The 24,415-nt window shown below is 48.0% G+C and overlaps 3 protein-coding genes across 6 annotated transcripts; 1 reads left to right on the top strand and 2 right to left on the bottom strand.

Annotated features, from left to right (window-relative positions):
• Nucleotides 1–903: 903 nt before the first annotated feature.
• dohh (deoxyhypusine hydroxylase/monooxygenase) lies at nt 904–3,836 on the bottom strand. Its single transcript, XM_035415591.1, is given in 6 exon segments — nt 904–1,237; nt 1,693–1,855; nt 1,857–1,943; nt 2,152–2,228; nt 2,678–3,079; nt 3,721–3,836. Coding segments are annotated over 5 exon segments (918 nt in total). The 5' UTR covers nt 2,952–3,079; nt 3,721–3,836; the 3' UTR covers nt 904–920.
• fzr1a (fizzy/cell division cycle 20 related 1a) lies at nt 1,784–23,655 on the top strand. 4 transcript variants are annotated; one of them, XM_035415588.1, is made up of 14 exons: nt 1,784–1,969; nt 10,932–11,045; nt 12,234–12,362; nt 13,239–13,302; nt 13,446–13,576; nt 14,575–14,657; nt 14,988–15,171; nt 16,089–16,154; nt 17,669–17,771; nt 18,107–18,291; nt 18,986–19,219; nt 20,387–20,491; nt 21,499–21,591; nt 21,994–23,655. In XM_035415588.1, exons 2-14 carry the CDS (start codon nt 10,977–10,979, stop codon nt 22,033–22,035), a joined length of 1,488 nt encoding a protein of 495 aa, XP_035271479.1. In that variant the 5' UTR covers nt 1,784–1,969; nt 10,932–10,976; the 3' UTR covers nt 22,036–23,655. The 4 variants fall into 4 exon arrangements, with proteins under 4 accessions (XP_035271479.1, XP_035271478.1, XP_035271477.1 ...); XM_035415587.1 differs by lacking the exon at nt 1,784–1,969 and adding an exon at nt 9,898–10,199; XM_035415586.1 differs by lacking the exon at nt 1,784–1,969 and adding an exon at nt 9,898–10,104.
• LOC118226183 (protein ALP1-like) lies at nt 6,820–9,046 on the bottom strand. The gene is made up of 2 exons (XM_035415590.1): nt 8,650–9,046; nt 6,820–8,322 (listed from the first exon to the last, which is right to left on the bottom strand). The coding sequence occupies exons 1-2, from the start codon at nt 8,812–8,814 to the stop codon at nt 7,126–7,128; spliced, it is 1,362 nt and encodes a 453-aa protein (XP_035271481.1). The 5' UTR covers nt 8,815–9,046; the 3' UTR covers nt 6,820–7,125.
• Nucleotides 23,656–24,415: the final 760 nt, after the last annotated feature.

The following is a 24,415-nucleotide window of genomic DNA, read 5'->3' on the forward strand; positions in this document are numbered from 1 at the left end:
GCGTTCCGTTTCTTCCTGTTTTAAGTAAAGCAGAACACGACTGACTGTCCGGACCACACAGTACTGCAATGTCAAATTTCATGACAGTGGTTTTTTTGTTGTTGTTGTTTTGTATGTGGGCTGAATGCCACAACTGAAGTTCCTTCAGGAAAAGTGAGTTACATTTATGCGAGTGGCATGCTGAATATGAGCAGGTTTATGACGGGCTCAGAGCATCCTAAGGTTAGGCTACAGGGGAACACGCACAGGGCCCAACATCGCTCTCTGACCACACCTCGATACCGCCGTCGACCGAGGCGCGTCATCACTTCCTGTCTGGAAAAACCACAACTTATTCACACCATCTCACTTTAATGTGTTTGACATTGATTGAGCCATTATAAAGCTGTACAGCAATAAATTAAAACGGGGTAAAAAAAAACAAACAAACAAAAGTAACAACTTGTTAATACAACCTCCAGGTTTCTTTTTCGTCTACCTGATTTTCTTGTTCATTGTATTTATGCATCCAGTATGAGTAAGGTTGCCATGGTCATTCCATTTCATCGAATACACTGAAAACTCTTGAACGTCATTCAATTCAAACATTCTCAATGTTTAGCTCTGAAGGTAAGAAAGAATGCATGTGTTTAAAGTAAATAAGAGGTTCCACAGCTCATGGAGACACTGATTTAACAGAAGCAAACAAGGTGTTCTCAGCAAACAGGTCTAAAGCTTTGGTGACTGAGACGGTGTGACAGACGTGCGAGCTGATTGGTGGTCTTTTTTTTTTTTTGAGCGTGTTCTGTAGAGTTCTGAGCGTGTCTTATCGAGCACAGGTGCAGCCGTCCCCCCCATTCCCCCGCTGTCCGGAGCTCCGCCCCCCCGAAGCTCCCCCCCCCCACCCAAAGCTCCGCCCCCCGCCCGAAGCTCCGCCCCCTTCACTGCGCCCCCTGCAGGCGCTGCAGCCCGTCGGCGTACTGGAACTGGCCGCTGTTCTCGTACTCGTACATGTCCAGCGCCACCTCGCAGCTCTCCTTGACGACGCGCTCGCGGTCGGCGCGGAAACGGCGCAGGACCTGCAGGCAGGGCTCCGCCCCGATGGCGCCCAGCGCCTCGGCGCACTCGTGGCGCACCATGGCGCTCTCCCCGGCCCGCTCCAGCGCCGCCTGCAGCTGCGGGACGCTGGCCTCGTGCTGCACCTGCCCCAGGACGTAGCCGATCTCGTGCCTGAAGAGGGCGCTGCCGCACAGGAGGCCTGGGGAAGGGGAGCGGCAGCGTGTAAGATTCATCTATTATTATTATTATCATTTCACAAATATGATCTTTCCAAACGCAAAGGCAGAGCTCAGCCATCTTTCGCCACAACGTACCGCGTCTTTCGGCTTCTGAGAAGCAGTATGTAAGTATCATCTATTATTACTATTATTTCACAAAAATGGTCATTCCTAGAGCCACTAACCCATAACTTTAAATCGATACATTTAAGACATGAACATATTTGCACTGTCCAACTCTGATTTGATATTGTGTATAATCTTGGGTGCTGTGAATTCACATTTCCTCAACTTCCTTTTGGAGACCTGCTTCCCCTCTGTCCTCCACTCTAACCCCCCCCTCACCCACGCTCTGCCCCCACCCCCTCCATCCCCTCCATCCCCTCCATCCCCCTCAGCCCTCACCTCCCCACTGCCCCCCCCCCGCCCCCCTCACCGTCTCCCAGGGCCAGCACGGCCTCCTCGGTGCCCAGGTTCCGCAGGGCGAACATGGCCCTGTAGCGCTCGAACAGCGGCAGCGCCTCGTCCAGGAGCTGGGCCCTCAGCTCCGCCACGCCCTTCCTGGCCGCGGGCGGGGCGGGGTCCACGGAGGCGTACGGGTTGCCGTCAGCCGCCTCCTCCCCCCGGCCCCCCCCCGCCGGCCAGCCACTCCAGCCGCCTGACGGCCAGCTGACACGTCTCCGCCACCTGGGAGAGGAAGCAGAGCATGCTGGGTAAACAAAACAAACAAAAAAACAAACATCTGGACAAGTATCTGAATCAACCTCACCAACATTAGCCTGTTTAATCAGAATGTGTTTAATTCAGTTCTGTGTCAGAAACGGACACAGATTTGGATCCCCGATACAAACAGAAATTTGCCGTTTTATTTTCTTGGCCTTTACGAGAATCCTACCTCTACGACGGGATCCTCGGAATACTCCTTCAGCAGGTCGAGCACTTTGGGGTTACCGATGGCACCTAAAGCTTCACCTGGAGAAAGGGGCAGCAGAACAAGAGGTTTAATACACAACTCTACCCTGTCCTTTGTTTTGCCAATATTCATTAGAGAATTCTCCTTTAAAACGACATATTCAACGTTTTAATTAGTTATATTGTAAAGTTTCAGTGATGTGCAGGATTGTTTTAAGATCTTACCAGCATCGACAGGCTTAAGTATTCCAGATGCATATTTACCGAAGTGTGACCACGTTGCTGCACAGTGCAGTGGTAACCAACCCTGTTCCCGGAGATCTAAACCTCAAGGTTTTCACTCCAACCCTAACAAAGCCACACCTCATTCAACAGCTAGAGATCTTGCTGAGCTGCTAATTATTAGAGACAGGTGTTGTAAATTGGGGTTGAAGTGACGGTATATCTCAAGGAACAATGTTGGTTTACCACTGCTGTTGTGTGAACAGGTGGGGGCGTGCCTTGCTTACCAGCTTCGTGTCGCACCATGGGCTCCTGATTCGTGTCTTTCAGCACGGTCTCCAGTATGGGTATCGCGCGCTCATCCTGCATTTGTCCGAGACAGTAGGCCAGCTCGTGCTTCAGAAGCGCCGAATCGTCCACAAACGCCCGGCTGATCCACTCGACGGCCTCCGCGCCGCCCAGGTTGCGCAAGGTGAACAGCGCGCGAAAGCGGGTCGTCAGCGATTCCTTTGGGTTGGCCAGAATCGTGCCCACGGCATTCACATCTTCCGTTCCGGCCATGCCGAGAGTCAAGGGTAGGAGGGGGGGGAAATGAAAGTGGGGTCCGACCGCTCAGCTGTCCCTGGAGCGTAGCTGCGTTTCAGAGCTGGAGCATTGAATGGCAAAAACCTCCAGATAAGTTTCGGTGTCTGCATTGTGAAGGAAATGTGGAGTAACTTGTTAGATTTCATTACAAATCAAATGCAGAAAAACGGTTTTCTATTTTTGGCAAAGTAGATACACATTTAAAAGCGTTATTCATCAACTAAATGTTGAAAATGAATTTTGTGTTGTTTGGAGGAAACTGACATATCGCTTGCTAGCTACAATCTGAATTTAATCTATAAATGAGTGTAGTACGATTGGTTTTCAGGCCCATGTCGATACATCTGTTAGCGGTTATCTAGCTAACTGAGAAAAAGCAGGTGTTAGAAAAGTAGCTAACCAGCTAGCCCTCTCTCAAATTGCAGATCTAACGTTCAAGATTGAAACAAGTTTTCTCGCAGTTGTCGACATAATGTTACCCCACCACTTTTATATCCTAGCTGCTTAAATACTGTACATTAGTTAATATACCGTTTTTATGTTCGTTAGTTTTCATAGGTAACCATGCCAGCTTGTAAAGTTAACTTACACGACTTGATGTTGGATGTCTTGCTAGTTAACTGCGCCATATATTCAGAATATTTACATATATCCAACAGTCCGACGCCGCTTGTTGTTTTGTAGGCTTACTTACTCCGTATTCTATATAAACCGTTATCTATATTAGTAAAATATCTGTACTTACCGGTTTCAACTCAACATCAACTGACAGGGCGACACCATTTTGTTCCACACGTGTGGCACGGCGTACGAGCGAGTCTACGCACTGCGGAAGAGGGAATATCAAAGAACAGCAGGATTCCTTTTTTTGTGTTTTGCCCACATTTCGTGGACAGTGTGCTGTGATTAGTGTCACTTGTATTTTTTATATTTTTTCTAGTACACGCTACACTGTAATGGCATCTGCATGTATATTTGTCAGACTAGTAAATGATAACCCCCCTCCTACATACATTTGGATTTTCCTTTAACGTCGCGTACGTTCTACGCAGTCGTATTGGCGTCGGATCCGCGTAGGTCCACAGATCTTCATATTATGCGGATCGACTCGGGCGACGGCATGCAGCACAAGCACATCCAGGTATCGTCTATCTTCGTGTTGCCCGAATTCCGCTTCGGCGTGCGGCGGATTTGTCCGTTTGATTGCTCAGAATTAATGGAGATGGAGAGATGGATGGAATATTCTGGACAGGGCTTATTCTTAAAGTTTCTCAGGGCAAGGGGTCCTCTGTCCACATCCTCAGTTTATCCATTATATTGGTAAAATTGGACAGATTATTAATGCAAGCCCAGCCCCACTTCTCACCCAGCAGATCTCCATGGTCTGTAATAATGTCCAGCTTCACTTTGATTCTCACTCTTCAAAATCATATCACAGTTCATGCCTCATAAAATATATTTTAAAAAAACATACTGACTGAAATGTAGAGCACTCAATAGAAATGTTTTTTTTAATTTTAGAAAGGACCATGTTTATTTATTACAAAAAAGAAAAATGCAGTCTGCATATTCATATGTTGCTGTCAAAATTTGAAATGACCAGCTATTTTACATTTAATCATAATTGGTTTTATTTGACAAGGAAATGTTGTCAAACTGAACTAAAAATGAACGCACACATTTGAATATTTGGATACACTATATTGTACAATATATTTATAACTGAATGTGATTTTCACTGTGCAACAACATTTGTGTACAAAAGGGACTAAACCATGAAAATATATGGATTTTAATAGCCCTGTGTCACAGCAGTAGACTGGACAATTTATATTGCAAAACCCCGCAGAAAAACTGTTAACCTAAGACATCTTCAGAATAATTTACGTACAAGTACCTGAGAAAAAGGTTATCCTGCAAGGTTAGATCCTGTTACGAGATAATATCCACTTATTTCAAATATTTCTGCCAGTAAATTATTACATTTATTTGAAATATGAAATGATGACATTGACACCTTCCATACAGAAGAGGTCTGCCACCCGGTCTAGAAGAACTGCAGAATGTGCTGGTTTTGTTGTTACCCATCACTCACTCAACTGGTCATTTAAAAGTAGGCGATTGCACAATTGACTCGCCTGGTTTCTCATGTCAGAACTGGCTGCTTATTTTAAGGTGGAAACAAAAAAAAAAAAAAACGAAAAGCAGACCAATCAGGACCAGGTTTGCAAGCCCCTGACACGCTGGCTGTGTTCAAAATCACATACTATGTACTACTACATACTAGATTTTGTTTTTTTAGCATGTCCAAATTAATAGTATGAATGAAATATTTTTGCAAAAAACCGCCAGGGTCAGGATCACAGTTCTGACTATGGCCTACACTGCCGCCAACAGGACAGCCCCTTCAACGAGACGCTCGGTGGTCACAGGCTCTTCTCTAAGTCACATCTCTTCAGACTCTACCATGACTGGCATTCACACTACACCTCTCTGCGGGGCTACCCTGATTGTGTAACCAATGAAGTAGCATGTCCATGCAGCACTTGTGATCTTGATCATGTCTTAGTTCTTTTTTCATGCTTATGACCGTGCCTCACCACTTTGTCTTAAGACTTAGCCATTAGCTTTACTGACTTATCTTTAGGACTGAGCCATTACCTTTACTGTGTGAACCAGACTGATGTTCCTGGCTGTGGATAGCTGCTACCTTATAGCAGAATTGTATATCTTTTATCTGACCTGTGTTTGTATTTGTTCCAGTGACTTTCGGTATGTACCGACTGTACGTCGCTTTGGATAAAAGCGTCTGCAGAAGGAATGTAATGAATTCCAAGGCCGGAACTCATGGAATGAAGTAAAAACTCCGTTACTATAACCAGCAAACAAATACGACAAATATGGCTGGAACAGAGATTCAGACGTGAATCTGCCTCCAATCCAACAAAGAACAAAATAAAAAACCCTGTTTGGAAAAAAAGGATGTTGAGTGAGCACAATGATCTTTAGAGCTACAGTACACACACTGCAGACCACTTTCCCTCCGTGTATGCGAAAAATGAGTCAGACAGAGCTTCGAATATGAAAAAAAATAAAAAATGGACTGTCTCCATTATTTATTCATGTTCACGCATTCAAGTCAGGAATTGGTAGTTGTGATAAGTCATCATAAGATACAAATGTAGACAGAGAGGACATGTTAGAGCAAGAATATCATACTCCAGTCCTGGATGGCCTCAGTATCTGATGGTCTTTTTTTGGTGCATTTCAGCAGCTGAGCACTTAATTTAAGTCACTGGCCGGCTAAAGAGTCCACACCTCGTTTCCAAGGCCTAAACTGGTTGTTGATCGAGAGGAAATCACAAAAAACCAACATGCACATTTTTAATCAGTCAAGAGCAGCTAATGCTTTCATTCTTAGAATGTGTAGGGTGGCAGACGCTACCTGTACAAAAAGAGTTCCCAGTTTTTAAGCTGAGCAAATCAGAGGCTGACAGGCATAATCAGTGGGATCCTTACAGCTGGAAGCGTAAACTGAATCCAAGGCATTTGTGGAAAAAAAAGAAAGAAAAACAGTTGAAAGACAAAGCAAATGGATATCGGGCAAATCTGTATTGTGCTATCTGGTTTCAGGAAAAACATTACTAGAGAATCCAAGCATATTTTTTTCAACAGGTTTCATTGATGGACAGAATGGCTGTAATCACAACTAACACACGTGGTGGGGGGGGCTCGGGGGAGGGGGGGGCTCAGGATCTAAAGAAGTGGTACCCAGCCCTGTTCCTGGAGATCTACTGTCCTGTAGGTTTTCACTCCAACCCTAACAAAGCCACACCTCATTCAACAGCTAGAGCATGGCTGCCCAACCCTGCTCCTGGAGATCTACCGTCTTCCTGCATGTTTTCATTCCAACCCTAAAAAAAAGCGCACCTCATTGAACAGCTACAAATATTGGTCGAGCTGCTAATCAATAAGAGTCAGGTGTGCCAAAGTAGGGTTGAAATGAAAAGCTACAGGAACAGTAGATCCCTAGGAGCAGGGTCGGGCAGCCCGGCTCTAGCTGCTGAATGAGGTGTGCTTTTATTAGGATTGGGATGACAAACCCACGGGGTCGGCAGATCTCCGGGGACAGGGTCGGGCCGCCACTGGTCTAAAGGAGGGTCAGCAACTCCGCCGCGGCGGTGGTCTCCGCCACGTGCAGGAAGGAGGCGACGGAGCGGTAGGGGAGGTGTTCGGGGATGTGCCCGCCGCCCTCCTGCTGCTGCTGCTGGCAGAAGTAGTCGCAGAGCAGCGAGCGCACCCGCTCGGCGTTGGGGTCGTCCATGTAGGCGGGCAGCGCGTCGCACGGCTGCACGCACTCGGCCTGGCTCACGTCGTCCGCCCACTCCTCCACGAAGGCGTCGCCGTGCACCTCGCACATGTTGTGCAGGATGCAGCAGGCCAGCACCATGGTGGGCACCAGGTCCAGCCGGCAGTCGTTGCGCCGGTGCAGGCACTGCCAGCGGGCGCGCAGCCGCTGGAACGCCACCTCCACCACCGAGCGGGCGTGGCGCAGGTGGTAGTTGAAGCGGCGCTGGCGGGGCGTCAGCTGGCCCGACTCCGGGTAGCACTTGAGCAGCCAGCTCTGCAGCGGGTAGGCGGAGTCGCCCAGCAACAGGTAGCCCATGGGCTGGCCCAGGACGTTTCGGGGCGGCTGCGGCGACAGGCGGCCCTCGCTGGCCATGGTCCACAGGGTGGAGCTCTGCAGGATGCTCACGTCCTCCGTGCTCCCCGGGAAGCCCGCGCACACGTCCCAGAACTGGCCCAGCCCGTTGACCACGCCCTGCAGCACCACCGAGTGCCAGCCGTTGCGGTTGCAGCAGTGCGTGGCCTTGCTGGGCGGCGTCATGATGGGGATGTGCAGGCTGTCCAGCACGCCCACGCAGTGCGGGAACCCCCAGCGCATGCTGAATAGGCGCACCGCCTCGTCCAGCTCCTGCTCGCTGGGCTGCTGCAGGTACACGGGCTTCAGCAGCAGCACCACGGCGTGGCAAACCTCCCGCACGCACTGCCCCACCGTGGAGCAGCCCACGCCGAACAGCGCGCTGATGGTGCGGTACTCCACGTTGGTGGCCAGCCGCCACAGCGCCACCGCCACGCGCTTCTCCAGCGGCAGCGCCTGCCGGAAGTTGGTGTTCATCCGCGTCAGGCGCGGCTGCAGCTTGCCGCACAGGGCGAAGAACGTGTCCTTGCTCATGCGGAACTTCTCTAGCCAGTCGCGCGGCTGGAACTCCTTCATCACCACCCGCTCCCACCAGTCCGTGCTCTCCGTGATGCTCCAGGGCCGCGTGTGCGCTCTTGAGGCCATCTGAGAGGGAGGACAGGGGAGAAAGTTAGCTAGGTGAAAGCTGAAAAAATGGCTTCATATTCAACGGGGCATTGGCACGTTCAAGGGAAACACTTGTTTATTCAGAAAAGAGAAGGTCAGCTAAAAACTCCTCCAACATTTGGACTGTTATAAATTACGCAATATAATATAGGCAGCCCTTTTGATATACAACATTATTTAAAGTTAATTTATAACATCACTTCGCTTACCGCAACCGAAAATATACATAATTACAGGAGCCGGCAGGCGCTAACCACCAGAAAGAACTTAATATGCTGTCTAGCTTGCAGATATTGCGCTACATACCATGCGCATCCTTTTCATTCTCTGTAAAAGGAATTTTCTGTGTCTGATTCGCCTGTTTATTTCATTCCGCCTCTGTACGAGTGCATTGTTTATGTACTCTCGTCGCTGGCGAAGCAAGTGCACAAGCAACGACTTTATGTGCCGCGCAGATTCTTCCCTTGTCATTTTCAGAACATGCACAAAACATGCATTTGACTCGGAACAAATTGATCGAGACGTTTCGACTAAACTAATACATCAGACGTTTTACTGCAAAGCGGAAGATTTTGATAACTCCTTTCTATGCTAAAGCTAAAGAAATCAAAGGCGCGACTTCAAGCATGAAACCTCGGACTTCCGGCGTTCGTAAGGCAGTGATCCTGTCAAAATAAGAGTGGTTTCTGCGTTTAGAATATAGTCCTCTTGCAATGGTGGAGTTATACCGCCATTCCCATTGCTGTTTAACTCGGTCATACAATCTTTATAAATTGTTGTGCAAAACCAATCTTAACCTTCCAATCACTTCCAGCTGAACAGTACTGATGAGTGCTTGTGGTCGATGGTTGTAAAGAATAATTACTAAGATCCACTGTTGCATTTGTTTTATTTCATTCAAGCCGAGCTTTCCAATGAAATGTTTGACCAAACTGGTGATTTCATGCTGACCTGGATTTGATGCAAGCAAATGATATAGCTTGTTGCTGCTGTTCTTTCTTAAGTATGATGTTTACGAGAGCGAACTCAGTCAGTGATCTTGACTGCGCCCCTATATAGTGAACTGAATAGGGCAGGGGTGTCAAAATTAATGTTGAGGGGTGGGGGGCATAGTGTCTGAAAGTTTTTGCAGTTTCCTTTCGCTCAGATGCCAATTTGGGCCTTGAGAACAATGTGTGTGGGTGATTTAGCCAATCAATGAATTAAGTGCATCTCTGCTGCTCAGAACACCCCCCAAAAAAACGACAGACACTGTGGTCCTCCAGGGCTGTAGTTTGACACCTGTGAAATGGGGTGTCAGGCACGCACCATTTGCTAGAAATTGGCTGACACCCAAGTTAATCCACTGTATATAGGGAATAAGTGGACCATTCGAGACACAGACAATATTTGTGTCAATCGTAGTAAAATATTCACATGTTGCACTGGACACTACATGCTCTTTTACTGCATCGGCACACAATTGTGTTCCCTTAGCAACGCTACCTGGCTTTTAAGTTGTATTTATTCGAATTTCCTGACACCGGAAGTGTAGTTCCCAGAATGCACTGCGATGCGAATAATAACATTGTGGAAGCCACCATATTGGGAGAGTCAGAGCAGGGACGACTATCAATGGAATATGTAACGGTTGTATTTTTATATCTGCCTTGCAAATATTCCACTGCCTTTCGGGTGTAGAGACGAACACAGCTCAGTTTTGGGTGAAAATCCGAAGGATTGCATATCAGTTGTCTACAGAATCGCCAAAATCCACTTGAGGTAAAACCTGTTTGTTTTGTAGTACTAGCTTGGTTTGTTAGCTAAGCTCAGGTCGCCGGTTGACCAAATACACAACAAAAGTGACCAGTGTGACCGTAAGTATGTTGGTTTGGTGATGATTTTTATATTTTAAATGTTGAAATTCTCTGCGTTTTAATTCAAATGAATGTATTAAGTCACTACGTTCTGTTCTACATTTTGTGTTAAGCTAGCTACATAATGGCAGATACTGCTAGCTAGACTAAGCATTTGTTTCTAAGTTAGTAACATCAGACTAGCAGGCAGTTCACATTAGCTGTCCATTTAAGCTTGATATTCATTCAAATCTTTGTCATTTTCCTACGTTAGCAGTTGCCAGCTAACTAAATCAAAATAGCTGTCAGTCTCGGCAGATAAGCTAACTGGCTGGTTAGGTACCGTCTCTTTTCATTGGAATCATTTTCATCAGTACGTTACACATTAACTGTTAACTTGGCAAATCCTGCCTCTGGTTTTAAACCTATATTTTGAAATGTTTACGGTCTTTAAGTCGTGTAGTCGCATCACATCTTTACCCAATACAACCACACGTCTCTCGAAGTTCCAGTATGTGAAATGTGTACACTGGGAAATGCTTGTTTAGCTTTGTTTTTATCAGCGAGCAATTGCTGATAATACTGTTTATAGCAACGTAATGACCAATTGAACTACAGCTGCAAGCATTTTGTGGTGATGCCCTTAGCAGCAGCAGTAAGATAATTGTGCCTTGTCTATACAATTTAAAAGATAAAGGAATTATCTTTTTTTTAATGTCCGCTGTCTTGTTTGTTTTCCCTTTGGGAGTGTAGACAGGTGTCTTGAACGTTGGTGAACTGTCTCCATCCAACACTGCCATGGACCAGGACTATGAGTGTCGGCTGCTTCGACAGATCAATATCCACAACGAGAATGCCAGCCCTGTAGTGAGTCTTCTGCTCCTTACCATTGAGTGAATGCACGACTAGACTCAAAAATTCTCACATTCCTGCACAAACAGATTTTTATTTGAGAGACATCCATAATGTTTTTTTTTAGTTATGTGTGTGTTCGAACACTTCTGACCTCTCAGACACGCACGCGCACACACACACACACACACAAACCCAAGCATAAACACATTTCTGTAGATTTTGCATGGATGGATCCCCTGGATTGTTACAAAGGGGCTACAGGTGAGCCACCCAGCCCATGTTGAAACCGGCTGTTGAAATAATATACTTTACAATAGCCCACACCCTAAGGTGTCACAGGATTAGCAGACGCGCTAGTGAATTTGCATTGGTGGGAGTGCTCTTGTGTACCAGAGGAGTTTCCATTCTTCTTGGGTGGGGTTCTCAGTGCATTCTTTTGTTCGCCCACAGGAGGGAAATCTAAGAACAGAAAGACATGAAACTTCAGCTGGGTTCACTTAGCATTTCCTTCTTTGACTTCGCCTTGCGAATACATTTCAGTGTTAGCCTGTTTTTCACAAACACAGTTCGGCAAAAAAATTGCAGGGGCAAAGCTAAGGAAAATGGTTGAGTCCAGGCTGTCCACACTGTATCTTTCTAGAAGTATTTTTATTATATGTTTTATGTGGGACAAACTTTACAGAGACAAGAACTGTTACAAAATAAATATGTTCACAAAATACATAATTGTAAAAACTTTAGAGTGACTTGCACAATTTTCAGACCATAAAAATGAGGCATCTAATTTTCAGTCTTTGTCCATGCAAGCCACACATTTTATACAGAATTAAAGGGAGATGTCTGGGTTGGAACAAAATGAAATCATACCAACTGGGTAAACTTTTTAGTAAAAAAAGTATGCAGGGCTCTACGCTAACATTTTTGTCGAGGAACGCCTGTTGTCCTAAGTCATCTCAATTATTAGATGTGCTCCTAAAATGCTGTATTTATTTTTTATTTTTTTTACAGTTAGCACACTTGTGTACTGTCAGCTAGGCGGTGACATAATTTAAGCTTGGTCCTCAGTGACAGTTAAGTTTTGAATGGCAAAGCAGGCCTTTTCTTGTCTCCAGAGTAACGTGTTTCTGTTAAGCGTCTGTCTCTTCAGCAGGCGACGTGGCGTAATGTGTCGGTTTTTTTTCTTCTCTAAATCCTGTGCAGAAAGCAGCGGATTCGAGGAGAACCCTGACGCCCACCAGCTCGCCCGTGTCCTCCCCGAGCAAACACGGCGACAGGTTCATTCCGTCTCGCGCCGGAGCCAACTGGAGCATCAACTTCCACAGGATCAACGTGAGTCCCGCGCGCTGCCCTGTCGGCCAGAATTCAGACTGCTCGCGCGTCACCGATCAAACCCAGAGTTTCGGTTAAGCTTTACGTGTCGTTGCCTGTTGCCATTTGGCCAGCACTCTTATCCAGAAAGACGTGCGCAGATTACTTTTTACGCACAGTCCGTTTGTGTAGGTGGATATTTCACTGAAGCAATAATGGTTAAGTGCCATGTTCAAGGGTACAACGGCCGTTTTACATCTGGAAATCAAACCTACAACCATTGCGTTACAAGCCAAGTTTCCCCATCATTATACTACAGCGATACTTTTTATTGTAAATAATATCATGCTGATTCGCTTGCGCTGGATATTGACGATTGAACTGCGGTAAATGTCAGGTGTTCTGTCACGTGGAGCGCTGCAGTATACAACAGCGTGTGAGCATCTCTTCCGTTCATTTTAGCCAAGAAGCGCGAGACGGTAACTGAAGTGGGGGGGGCGAGACCGCGAGACTGCGTTCGGTCGATGTAATTGCGGGGTCAGCCGTTCTGCCTCCTCGAAAATCCCCCGCGGTCCACAGCATTACATTCCGCGAATGTAGATTAAAAACCGCGCAGCTAGGGCGCTGCCCTCTGTTCTTGAGAACTGCCGAAAGCGAGACGGCTTGTCTTTCATGCAGAGACGATGGCGACAGACGCTGTTTGCAGTAGCCCGCAGAGGCACAGGAAAGTTAGAAAAATAAATCTGGATGCTAGAGACTGACTTAATTTCCTGTAATGACTCGAAGTGTTAGTCTGGAAACCCGAAAGTGGCTGTGTTTTGTCCAAACCTCATTTTTGAGTAAATTACGAGCAAAACACAATCAATTTTCCTCGCTTCTCCTTTGTCTTGCGTTCAGGAGAACGAGAAGTCGCCCAGCCAAAACAGGAAAACAAAAGACGCAACTTCGGATACCACCAAAGGTAAGCCGTTATGCGAGGTGTACGTGCGCCTCCTGCAGTTTGATGGTAGCTTGCGTGTGTTTTTTTTCCCGGAGGTGTCAGTGCCGGCTGGTAAGGCGTGTTTATGTCCCTGTCCCTGTCCCTGTCCCCGGTGGTGTTGGCAGCAGACGGGCTGGCCTACTCTGCCCTGCTGAAGAACGAGCTGCTGGGGGCCGGGATCGAGAAGGTCCAGGACCCCCAAACCGAGGACCGCAGGCTGCAGCCCTCCACCCCCGAGAGGAGGAGCCTCTTTAGTGTCAGTGTGAAGCCCTCTCTCCACCCCTCCCTCCCTCTCTCCATCCTTCCCTCCATCTCTCCCTCTCTCTCTCTCTCTCTCCATCCCTCCGTGCTTCCCTCCCTCTCTCCATGCTTCCCTTCCTCTCTCCATCCTTCCCTCCATCTCTCCCTCTCTCTCTCTCCCTCCCTCCCTCTCTCCATCCTTCCCTCTCTCTCTCCCTCTCTCTCCATCCCTCCATGCTTCCCTCACTCTCTCTCCATCCTTCCCTCCATCTCTCCATCCTTCCCTCTCTCTCTCCCTCTCTCTCTCTCTCTCCATCCCTCCGTGCTTCCCTCCCTCTCTCCACCCCTCCCTCCCTCTCTCCATCCATCCCTCCATCTCTCCCTCTCTCTCTCTCCATCCCTCCGTGCTTCCCTCCCTCTCTCCATCCCTCCATGCTTCCCTCCCTCTCTCTCTCCTTCCCTCCCTCTCTCCATCCTTCCATCTGTCCATCCCTCTCTCCATCCCTCCATGCTTCCCTCCCTCCCTCTCTCTCTCCAACCCTGAGAGCTTTCGGTGCTGCTGGAATGTCCGTATAGATAAAATGTGTGTGTGTGTGTGTGTGTGTGTGTGTGAGAGAGAGTGTGTGTGTGTGCATTTGTGTGTGTGAGAGTGTGGTTGTGCGTTCGTGTGTGCCTGCCTGCCTGTGTGTGTCAGTGTGTGTGTGTGTGTGCGTGTGTGTTGGTGCGTGCATGTGTGTGTGTGTGAGAATGTACTCTCAAAAATGAATGGTTGGATTTTCTCAATAAGCTTGTGGACACTGCTTGCACAAAATATTAACAACAATTCATTTTTTTGAGTGTATGTACGTTTTTAAAAATCATTTCTAATAGCAGCAGTAGTGTTCTCAGTAGTGTAGCAGTGGTAGTGGATTATAGTTCTTTTCATTGCTATTGTTCCTCTTTATCCTCATGTTGATGTGCAGAGCCATAATGGCTGCCCATGCTGACTGTGTGCTTGCCTGGTTTCATGTGCAGTACTCCCTCAGTTCCAAACGCTGTAGCCCCGACGATGGAAAAACGGTCTCCCCGTACTCCCTCTCCCCCGTCAGCAGCAAGAGGTACGTCGGCGCTTCTGCGTTTTAATCTTCACTGAGATGAGTGGAAGGGCGGCCATTTTGGTGCCTTGCCTTCAGACCAGTTTGGCTTTGGCCTTTTTCGCAAGTCAAAAAATGGTCTTGGTTGACCCCAAAATGTGAAGTAGAAGAGTCAGGCTCTAGGATTAGTGCTCCTCACAGTGTGTTTGGCGTGAAGTGGTTTAGTGATGAGTATGAAGTTGTGGGTTCAAGCCGCCTGAGGCTGCATGACGGCTGTTAAAGATGTAGTGTTACGGTGAGTGGCGGTTGTGTTGTTAGTGTGTTAGACCACCGCCGTCTTCATTCTGTTTGCAGCCAGAAGTTGTTACGGTCGCCGCGGAAACCCACGCGCAAGATCTCCAAGATCCCCTTCAAGGTGCTGGACGCCCCGGAGCTGCAGGACGACTTCTACCTGAACCTGGTGGACTGGTCAGCCCTCAACGTGCTCAGCGTGGGCCTGGGCACCTGCGTCTACCTGTGGAGCGCCTGCACCAGCCAGGTGAGGCTTTCTGTGTGTGTGTGAGTGTGTGTGTGTGTGTGTGTGTGTGTGTGTGTGAGTGTGCGTCTACCTGTGGAGCGCCTGCACCAGCCAGGTGAGGCTTTCTGTGTGTGTGTGAGTGTGTGTGTGTGTGTGTGTGTGTGTGTGTGTGTGAGTGTGCGTCTACCTGTGGAGCGCCTGCACCAGCCAGGTGAGGCTTTCTGTGTGTGTGTGTGTGTGTGTGTGTGTGTGTGTCTACCTGTGGAGCGCCTGCACCAGCCAGGTGAGGCTTTCTGTGTGTGTGTGAGTGTGTGTGTGTGTGTGTGTCTACCTGTGGAGCGCCTGCACCAGCCAGGTGAGGCTTTCTGTGTGTGTGTAAGTGTACTGTACGAGTGTGTGTGTGTGTGTGTGTGTGTTTGCGTGCGCACGTACGTGTGTGAGTATACTGTATTTATGTGTGTGTGTGTGTGCACGTGTGTGAGTGTACTGTATTTGTGTGTGTGCGTGCGTGTAGGTACGTGTGTGTGCGTGCGTGCAAGTGTACTATACGAATGTGTGTGTGTGTGTGTGTGTGTGTGTGTGTGGGTGGGTGTGTGTGTGCGCGCATGCATTTAGGTACGTGTACGTGGGTGTAAGTGTACTGTACGAGTGTGTGTGTGTGAATATGAACATGAATATGGAAGTACCTTGGTATCACTGTCTTTTGTCTTTCTGATTATAGCTGGGCTGTTACCATTATTAGAACGTCCCTGTGTACTGTGCGTGTGTGTAGAACTTTTACTAAAGAATAACTATTGGCATGTCGTGGATGGTCGTTCAGTTTAATAATGCTGGTGTCGTACAGTGATAATCGAAGCTTTGTGAGCGGTTGCTTACAGTGCAGCTCACCCGGCTGGAATGGCGGCTCACCAGGTGTGTTTTTGTGCGTGAATCCTCAGGTGACTCGTCTGTGTGACCTCTCTGTGGAGGGAGACTCCGTGACGTCAGTGGGCTGGTCCGAGAGGGTGAGTTCGGCCTCGTCTGCGTCTGCGTTTGCTCGTGAACAGCGGCCCGCGCTAACCCGCGATGAGCGGTGTCTGCGGTAGGCTTTAGCGACTGGACGCTGCCACACTGGGGCGACATAGCTCAGGAGGTAAGCGCAGTTGTCTGGCAGTCGGAGGGTTGCCGGGTTCGAACCCAGCCCTGGGCGTGTCGAAGTGTAGCACAGTGGGTAAGGGACTGGGCTTGTAACCGAAAGGTCGCAGGTTCGATTCCCGGGTAGGACGCTGCCGTTGTACCCTTGAGCAAGGTACTTAACCGAAATTGCTTCAGTATATATCCAGCTGTATAAATGGATACAACGTAAAAATGCTATGTAAAAGTTGTGTAAGTCGCTCTGGATAAGAGCGTCTGCTAAATGCCTGTAATGTAATGTAATGAAGTGTCCCTGAGCCCCCCAAGACACCTAACCCCTAACTGCTCTGGTGAATGAGAGGCATCAGTTGTAAAGCGCTTTATAAATGCAGTCCATTTTACCATTTACACTGCTGTGTGTGATCCCTGCAGTTTTCTTTTTGTTATGAGTGTGTTTTATAGACAGCACGCACACAAACGCGCACACACACACACACACACACATGCGCACACACACGCGCGCACGCACACGGCACACACACAGAACACAATAGTCACTGCATTGGCTAGACCATAGAAAATGGCCTTGAAGGGAGAAGATTCTGTCCTATAATTCAGCCAGCGCAGCAGCCATGCTGTGAAAAGCAGACCAAAATAATACCTTTCCTGATTTGACTGACATTTCGGTCTTTGCTTTGTTCAAAAGTGAAGCTAGCCGCTGCTAAAGAGAATGTTTGGGGTCTGGCTCCATCGCAGACCATCTTTTTAATTAGTGTGTGGGCGGCTGTCAACACAGTTCTGTTACTGGTGTACGCTGGTGTGTTTGAGAGAGAGGTGCTGGTTTCTGATGGTATATGCTGGTGTCTGAGAGAGAGGTACTGGTTTCTGATGGTATATGCTGGTGTGTTTGAGAGAGGTGCTGGTTTCTGATGGTATACACTGGTGTTTGAGAGAGAGGTGCTGGATTCTGATGGTATATTCTGGTGTGTTTGAGAGAGAGGTGCTGGTTTCTGATGGTATATTCTGGTGTGTTTGAGAGAGGCGCTGGTTTCTGATGGTATACATTGGTGTGTTTGAGAGAGAGAGGTGCTGGTTTCTGGTGGTATATGCTGGTGTCTGAGAGAGAGGTACTGGTTTCTGATGGTATACATTGGTGTGTTTGAGAGAGAGAGGTACTGGTTTCTGATGGTATACATTGGTGTGTTTGAGAGAGAGAGGTACTGGTTTCTGATGGTATACATTGGTGTGTTTGAGAGAGAGAGGTGCCAGTTTCTGATGGTATTCGCTGATGGTGTACGCTGCTGTTTGAGAGAGAGGTGCTGATTTGTGATGGTATATGCTGCTGTTTGAGAGAGGTGCCGGTTTGTGATGGTATACGCTGATGGTGTATTCTGGTGTGTTTCAGGGTAATCTGGTGGCGGTGGGGACTCATAAAGGGTTTGTGCAGATCTGGGACGCGGCTGCTGGGAAGAAGATGTTCACCCTGGAGGGTCACACAGCCCGAGTCGGTGAGGACAGACCCGCACTGGACCGTGCCGACACTCACCCCCCCTGCCCTCCCCCCCTGTCAATTTCACATATATACTTCAGGCTTTTAGCCCAAAATGCTATCCAGAGCGACTTACACAGCCTACACTGCTACATTCAGTTAGTTTATACAGCTGTGCATTTACTGTAGCAGTTTAGTTTAAGTACCTTGCTCAAAGGCACAAGCACAGCCACTCATACTGGAATTGAACCCGCAACCTCTGAGTTACAAGCCCAGGTCCCCGACTGCCCCTCCGCCTCTCTGTAGCCTGGGTCCTTCATCCACTTCCTGCTACCCCCCCCCCCCCCCCCCCAGGCGCGCTGGCGTGGAACGCGGACCAGCTATCTTCGGGCAGCCGGGACCGCATGATCCTGCAGCGGGACGTCCGGACCCCGCCCCTCCAGTCGGAGCGACGGCTCCAGGGCCACAGGCAGGAGGTCTGCGGCCTGAAGTGGAGCACGGACCACCAGCTGCTGGCCTCGGGGGGCAACGACAACAAGGTACCCCCGACCATAACCCCCCGACCGTAACCCACGGCTGTAACGACTGACTGTAACCTGCGACTGTAACCCTGCGACTGTAACCCTGCGACTGTAACCTGCGACTGTAACCCCCCGACTGTAACCCTGCGACTGTAACACCCCGACTGTAACCCTGCGACTGTAACCTGCGACTGTAACCCCGCGACTGTAACCTGCGACTGTAACCCTGCGACTGTAACCTGCGACTGTAACCCCGCGACTGTAACCCCGCGACTGTAACCCCGCGACTGTAACCTGCGACTGTAACCCCGCGACTGTAACCCCGCGACTGTAACGACTGACTGTAACCTGCGACTGTAACACTGTGACTGTATCACTGCGACTGTAACCCATGGCTGTAACGACTGACTGTAACCTGCGACTATAACCCTGTGACTGTAATCCGCGACTGTAACGACTGACTGTACCCTGCGACTGTAACACTGTGACTGTATCACTGCGACTGTAACACTGTGACTGTATCACTGCGACTGTAACACTGTGACTGTATCACTGCGACTGTAACACTGTGACTGTATCACTGCGACTGTAACCCCGCGACTGTAACGAATGACTGTAACACTGCGACTGTAACATCAACAAGTGACATCAAGTAACATGATGTCACTTGTGATGATGTCATCACTCCTGATGATGCTGTTCCCCCCCCCAGCTGCTGGTATGGAACCACTCCAGCCTGCTGCCGGTGCAGCAGTACACCGAGCACCTGGCGGCGGTGAAGGCCATCGCCTGGTCGCCCCACCAACACGGCCTCCTGGCGTCCGGGGGGGGCACGGCCGACCGCTGCGTGCGCTTCTGGAACACGCTGACGGGCCAGCCGCTGCAGTGCATGGACACCGGCTCCCAGGTCTGCAACCTGGCCTGGTCCAAGCACGCCAACGAGCTGGTGCGTAACCGCGGCGACGTGACCGTGTCCACGCCCCCCCCCCCACCCATCTCTCCCTCTCCTCTCCCCCTCTCATCGCTCCCTCTCCTCTCCCTCTCATCTCTCCCTCTCCTCTCCCCCTCTCATCGCTCCCTCTCCTCTCCCTCCCATCTCTCCCTCTCCTCTCCCCCCATCGCTCCCTCTCCTCTCCCCCTCTCCTCTCCCCCCATCTCTCCCTCTCCTCTCCTCCTCTCTCCCTCTCCTCTCCCCCCATCTCTCCCTCTCCTCTCCCCCTCTCATCGCTCTCTCTCATCTCCCCCTCTCCTCTTCCCCTCTCATCTCTCCCTCTCCTCTCCCCCTCTCATCGCTCCCTTTCCTCTCCCCCTCTCCTCTCTCCCTCTCCTCTCCCCCCCATCTCTCCCTCTCCTCTCTCCCTCTCATCTCCCCCTCTCCTCTTCCCCTCTCATCTCTCCCTCTCCTCTCCCCCCATCTCTCCCTCTCCTCTCCCCCTCTCATCTCTCCCTCTCCTTTATGGCGCGTCTGCTTTGTCACCCGTGAATAGTTTACAGTTGTGATGTGAGGTTTAGTCACTGCGCAGACGCTTTTATCTGGATATAGCAGGTCCTCATTGTGTGTGACTTACACTGTTATGGTGAGGAAATGTGTGTTTAAATAACCAGATTTACAGCAGTGTGCAGATATGACTTTATATTTTGCATTTTTCTGTAACATCTCCATTTATACTTAAGGGAAATTTTTTTCTTTTTGAGTTTTTGCTCTGAGGCATAGGCTCCAGCAATGATACAATCTTGAATAAAATCGAATAGCTCTTGGAGTACGTGTTTAAAACTCAATCACTTGAGTGAAACAGTAATTTAATATCACAGAGGTTATGGTGTAATATGCTAAATGCTGAAGAAATCAGTCATTAAAACACTGTATCGAGTAAATCAATGGCACACGTTGGCGTGAAAATTAAGACTGTTTGGGAATAGAGTGAATTCATTTTTTTATTTTTTTTAATAAAGTACGCTACAGTGGATTTTTTCTAAATGCTTTGGTCGCGTTTGCCCGTTCCCTTAGCAGTAAGCTTTGAGAGCGCCGTTGCTGGTCCGCACTCTCTCTCCCTGTCCCGCGCAGGTGAGAGTTCCGTGTCTGATCTTCACTCTCTCTCCCTGTCCCGCGCAGGTGAGCACGCACGGATACTCTCAGAACCAGATCCTGGTGTGGAAGTACCCGTCCCTCATGCAGGTGGCCAAGCTGACGGGCCACTCCTACAGAGTCCTCTACCTGGTGAGCGCCCCGCCCCTCCAGCCCTCCCTGTGGCAGGCGGGGCCGGCACCTGGCCTTGTGTGAGAGACACACCTGTGTTGAGTACACGTTTGCAAGTACACATTTGTGCTTTAACTCTTTAGAGGTTGAGAGGCGGGCAGCGACTGCCGCATCCGTTTCTGGTTTCCATGCCGACTTCTGGCCTTAATTACTTTATTGGCCCAAACATTTACGCCAACTGACTGTTTGGCTACATTTCTTGATGAGTGCACGAATGACAGCTGGAGGCTGCTCTTGGGTCCCTGTATGAAACGTTTTACTGTGAGCTAATCCTGGGCTGAACCAGTGGTGATTCATACAGCCAGTTAGCTCATTTAGCCAGGGTAACTGGTGGAAACAAAACCTGTTTACACACCGGCACTCCAGGGCCGGAGTTACTCAGCCCTGCTTCAGCTGCTGGTGTACTCTGAAAACAGTGGAATTTAACAAAATTCAGGGCTGTGCAGTGCTCTCATTTTAGGAGCATTTTTCTCCTGCAAATTGATTGATTGACCCAGAATTGTGTCACCAACCATAATCGCACCAAAGCTAAAATTCTGTCCTGTATTGGTGTCTGATAGTTTATCTGACAGCGAGTGTGGCGACACGTTATTAAAGCGTATGATCTCATTTGAATAATGACATTTTTAACGGCGTTCTGAAGCAGGCGTGTATGAGAGCAGTGTGACGTGCTGCGTGGCTCAGTAGATGTGTCAGTGCTAGGCCTCACTCTTTAGCCAGATGGCTGCTGCTGCCTTCTCACCTCTGTGCCCTCTGCTTCATCTGATCTCTACTTCCTTTGACCTCTGAACTCTGACCTCTGCTTCCTCTGACCTCTACTTCCTTTGACCTCTGAACTCTGACCTCTGCTTCATCTGACCTCTACTTCCTTTGACCTCTGAACTCTGACCTCTGCTTCCTCTGACCTCTACTTCCTTTGACCTCTGAACTCTGACCTGTACTTCCTCTGACCTCTGCTTCCCCTGAAGGCCATGTCTCCAGACGGGGAGGCCATCGTCACGGGCGCCGGCGACGAGACCCTGCGCTTCTGGAACGTGTTCAGCAAAACGCGGTCGACGAAGGTACGCCGCGGTCGCCAGCCTTTTAAAAGCAGGGGACTGCGACCCCCGGTCCCGGAGAACCTCAGGGGGGTCGGCTGGGTTTGACCGTCACTCAGCACTTAGTTGACCCTGTTAGCCCTTTTAAGATGTGAGACATGTCATCAGAGTGTTCAGAACTGAACATTCTAATGCTGATGTCACAGTCACTGCTGGCAGTGGAAAAACAGCAGAGTTCCAGAACACTGACGAGAAAACATTCTATAAAAAAAACATTCTGTAAAGCCCCACTCTTTCAGAGGGTTAAGGAAGTTGGCTTCACAGCTGGACCCACCTCACCTGCTTATCTGGGTCAGAACTGTTTGCAGATAGTACCGAGCTGAAAGAGTCGTGTCATAATTAGCCTGCTCTTGTTTTCCTTTTCAGGAGTCGGTGTCGGTGTTGAACCTGTTTACCAGGATACGGTAATATTAGGACTGGGTTTGGGGGGCGGGGGACTTGAGAGAGGAAGGTGCACAGACTGCATCACACAAAGCTCAGATCGTTCTGCCAGAGACGGACCGAACTACAGCTCCTCCTGCACGTCCTTCCGGAGAGGAACGCTGAAGGAAGAGGAAGAAGGCCGGAGTCAAAATGGAAAAAATCAATTTTCCTCGATATTTGTTTACACACACGTGACACGTTACCAGGACCGCCAAATGAGTATTTGGATAATGTTTTGTTGGTTTTGTTTTTGATGTTCTTTTTTTTAATGTTTATTTTGTTTTAAAATATCAACGTCTTTTTTTTTCTTCTATTTTTGTGTCCTCTGTGTTCACTTAAGTTTGTTTGAAACAGCCTTGTACACCAACGCCATTTAACCACTGGGAGAGAGACTCGGGCGCCATTTTAGTTTTCTAGAATTCTAATTTATTTACTTTGTAATAATACTTTTGACAATTATAATATAATTGGCCAAACGTGCATAAATGGAATTTATGGAAGAACAAATGTTTTTTACAATGGGGGAAAAAAAATATTTTTTAAAAACAAACATATGAATGGATGTTATGAAAATTCAAGCTGCTCTTGGAAAATCTTTGGAACTGAGGATCTGAGATCAATCAAACCGGTCTTGTTTTTATGGAGTACGGCGAAGCACGTTACCCTTACCACTTCGTTCATGGCATGCAAAAGCACTTCATTTTAAACAGGACATTGAGAGATCTGTCAGCCAGTGTGTGTAAACGTCTTATCGGAACAAGCATTGGTTGACTTTGTGTCTTAAAGGATGTAGCAGCTGCTGGTATTCCAAGGACCATACGCAGCATATTAGAAAAACACTTCTTTTTTTTTTTTTTTACACTATTGTGGGTGCTTTTTAACATATTGGAACAACGGTTCAATGCCTTTACCCTTCCGACCTGTGCCACCAGTGTTCTTCTTTACCTGTGCATATCCGCGTATGGAGAGGCTGAACACGTTGTGTCTGAGCAGTGGTACCTGTGTCAGTATTCCATTTACATTTTTTTTCTTCCGGAGTGTTTGAGTAAAATTTAAACCAACAAGGCATAATTTGTTTGCGGAACACTGAACTGAAAAAGATATCATGATGATTGTATAACTAGGGGACGGTTAAAAAGCACGGTGTAGCCTGTATAATTTTGGCCGGGAGAGTCTTGATCACGAGTGGTTTTGAAAGTCCATGTCCCAAAAGATACTCTGTTTTTATTTCTGATTGAACAGAGAGGCTTGATTTCCCTCTGAAAGTTTTGTCGTGTAAAAATACAGTTTAGCTCTTGTTTGTGGTGGCTTGTTTCTTACTGTACAGCTGGAATGAATGCTATTTATTTGAGTTCTGAATCAGTGTTATCTTGTTGGCTTGAGCGAAACGCTTGAAAAGAAGCATGTTGAATGAATGACGACCTATTGTTTGTGCATCCATTTGTATTTTCCTTTTTCACTGACAACAAAAAGGTGGGTAAGCCTGTTGAACAGACATTTTCTATTCCTCTTTTCTATCATCGACAGAACTGCAATTATAACTGCCAACTCGAACAGCGTAAAGAATGTAAAATAAACAGAATAAATTCTGTCTTGTGACCCACATACAGCGTGGAATGCGTTTTCAATGCAAACTGATCACAGCGGATGAAACTAATGCGCCTCATTCACAAAACTTTTCTTAAATTATTCGTACTTTTGTTGAATCCTGTTCATGTGATTTGCATAAACAAATGCAGCCATGAACAAATACAGATAATAAATAAATGATGAATGCCAAAAAAGTTCATGGAAACGTTCTTGCACACAGTTTACAATCAAGTGATCGTACGCATGTTTCCTGAATGAGGCCCAAACCTATTAAGAATTTATGGCAGGTTTGATAGCAGCTCTTGCATAATTCACTCGGAAGTGCATAAACCTACTCACAAAAGTGAAAGGGTTTTTTTCACCCCAATTTTCATCCCAGAATTTAAATTACCAGTTGCTATGGGTTCCTGGTGTTTATATTGATGATGCCCACATGGCTTAAACTTGAATTGGTGATGTCTAGGGTACAGGTGGAGTGTGGCACAGTGGGTAAGGAACTGCGCTTGTAACCGAAAGGTCGTAGGTTCGATTCCCGGGTAAGGACACTGCCGTTGTACCCTTGAGCAAGGTACTTAACCTGCATTCCTTCAGTATATATCCAGCTGTATAAATGGATACAATGTAAAGTGCTATGTAAAAGTTGTGTAAGTCGCTCTGGATAAGAGCGTCTGCTAAATGCCTGTAATGTAATGTAATGTAATGAAGTCACGGCAAGCACTGACTGAACCACTCGGACGAATCTGGACGTTGGTTTTCTACTATCTAACCCAGTGGT

This window comes from Anguilla anguilla, chromosome 4 (assembly GCF_013347855.1).
Source record: "Anguilla anguilla isolate fAngAng1 chromosome 4, fAngAng1.pri, whole genome shotgun sequence".
NCBI lineage: Eukaryota > Metazoa > Chordata > Actinopteri > Anguilliformes > Anguillidae > Anguilla > Anguilla anguilla.

Coding starts and splice junctions, on each gene's coding strand:
- LOC118226183 (XM_035415590.1), bottom strand. CDS start 8,814: ATGACAAGGGAAGAATCTGCGCGGCACATAAAGTCGTTGCTTGTGCAC. Junction 8,323..8,649: donor GAATGAAAAGGATGCGCATG/GTATGTAGCGCA, acceptor CCTCCCTCTCAG/ATGGCCTCAAGAGCGCACAC.
- fzr1a (XM_035415588.1), top strand. CDS start 10,977: ATGGACCAGGACTATGAGTGTCGGCTGCTTCGACAGATCAATATCCAC. Junction 11,046..12,233: donor ACGAGAATGCCAGCCCTGTA/GTGAGTCTTCTG, acceptor AATCCTGTGCAG/AAAGCAGCGGATTCGAGGAG. Junction 13,577..14,574: donor AGAGGAGGAGCCTCTTTAGT/GTCAGTGTGAAG, acceptor TTTCATGTGCAG/TACTCCCTCAGTTCCAAACG.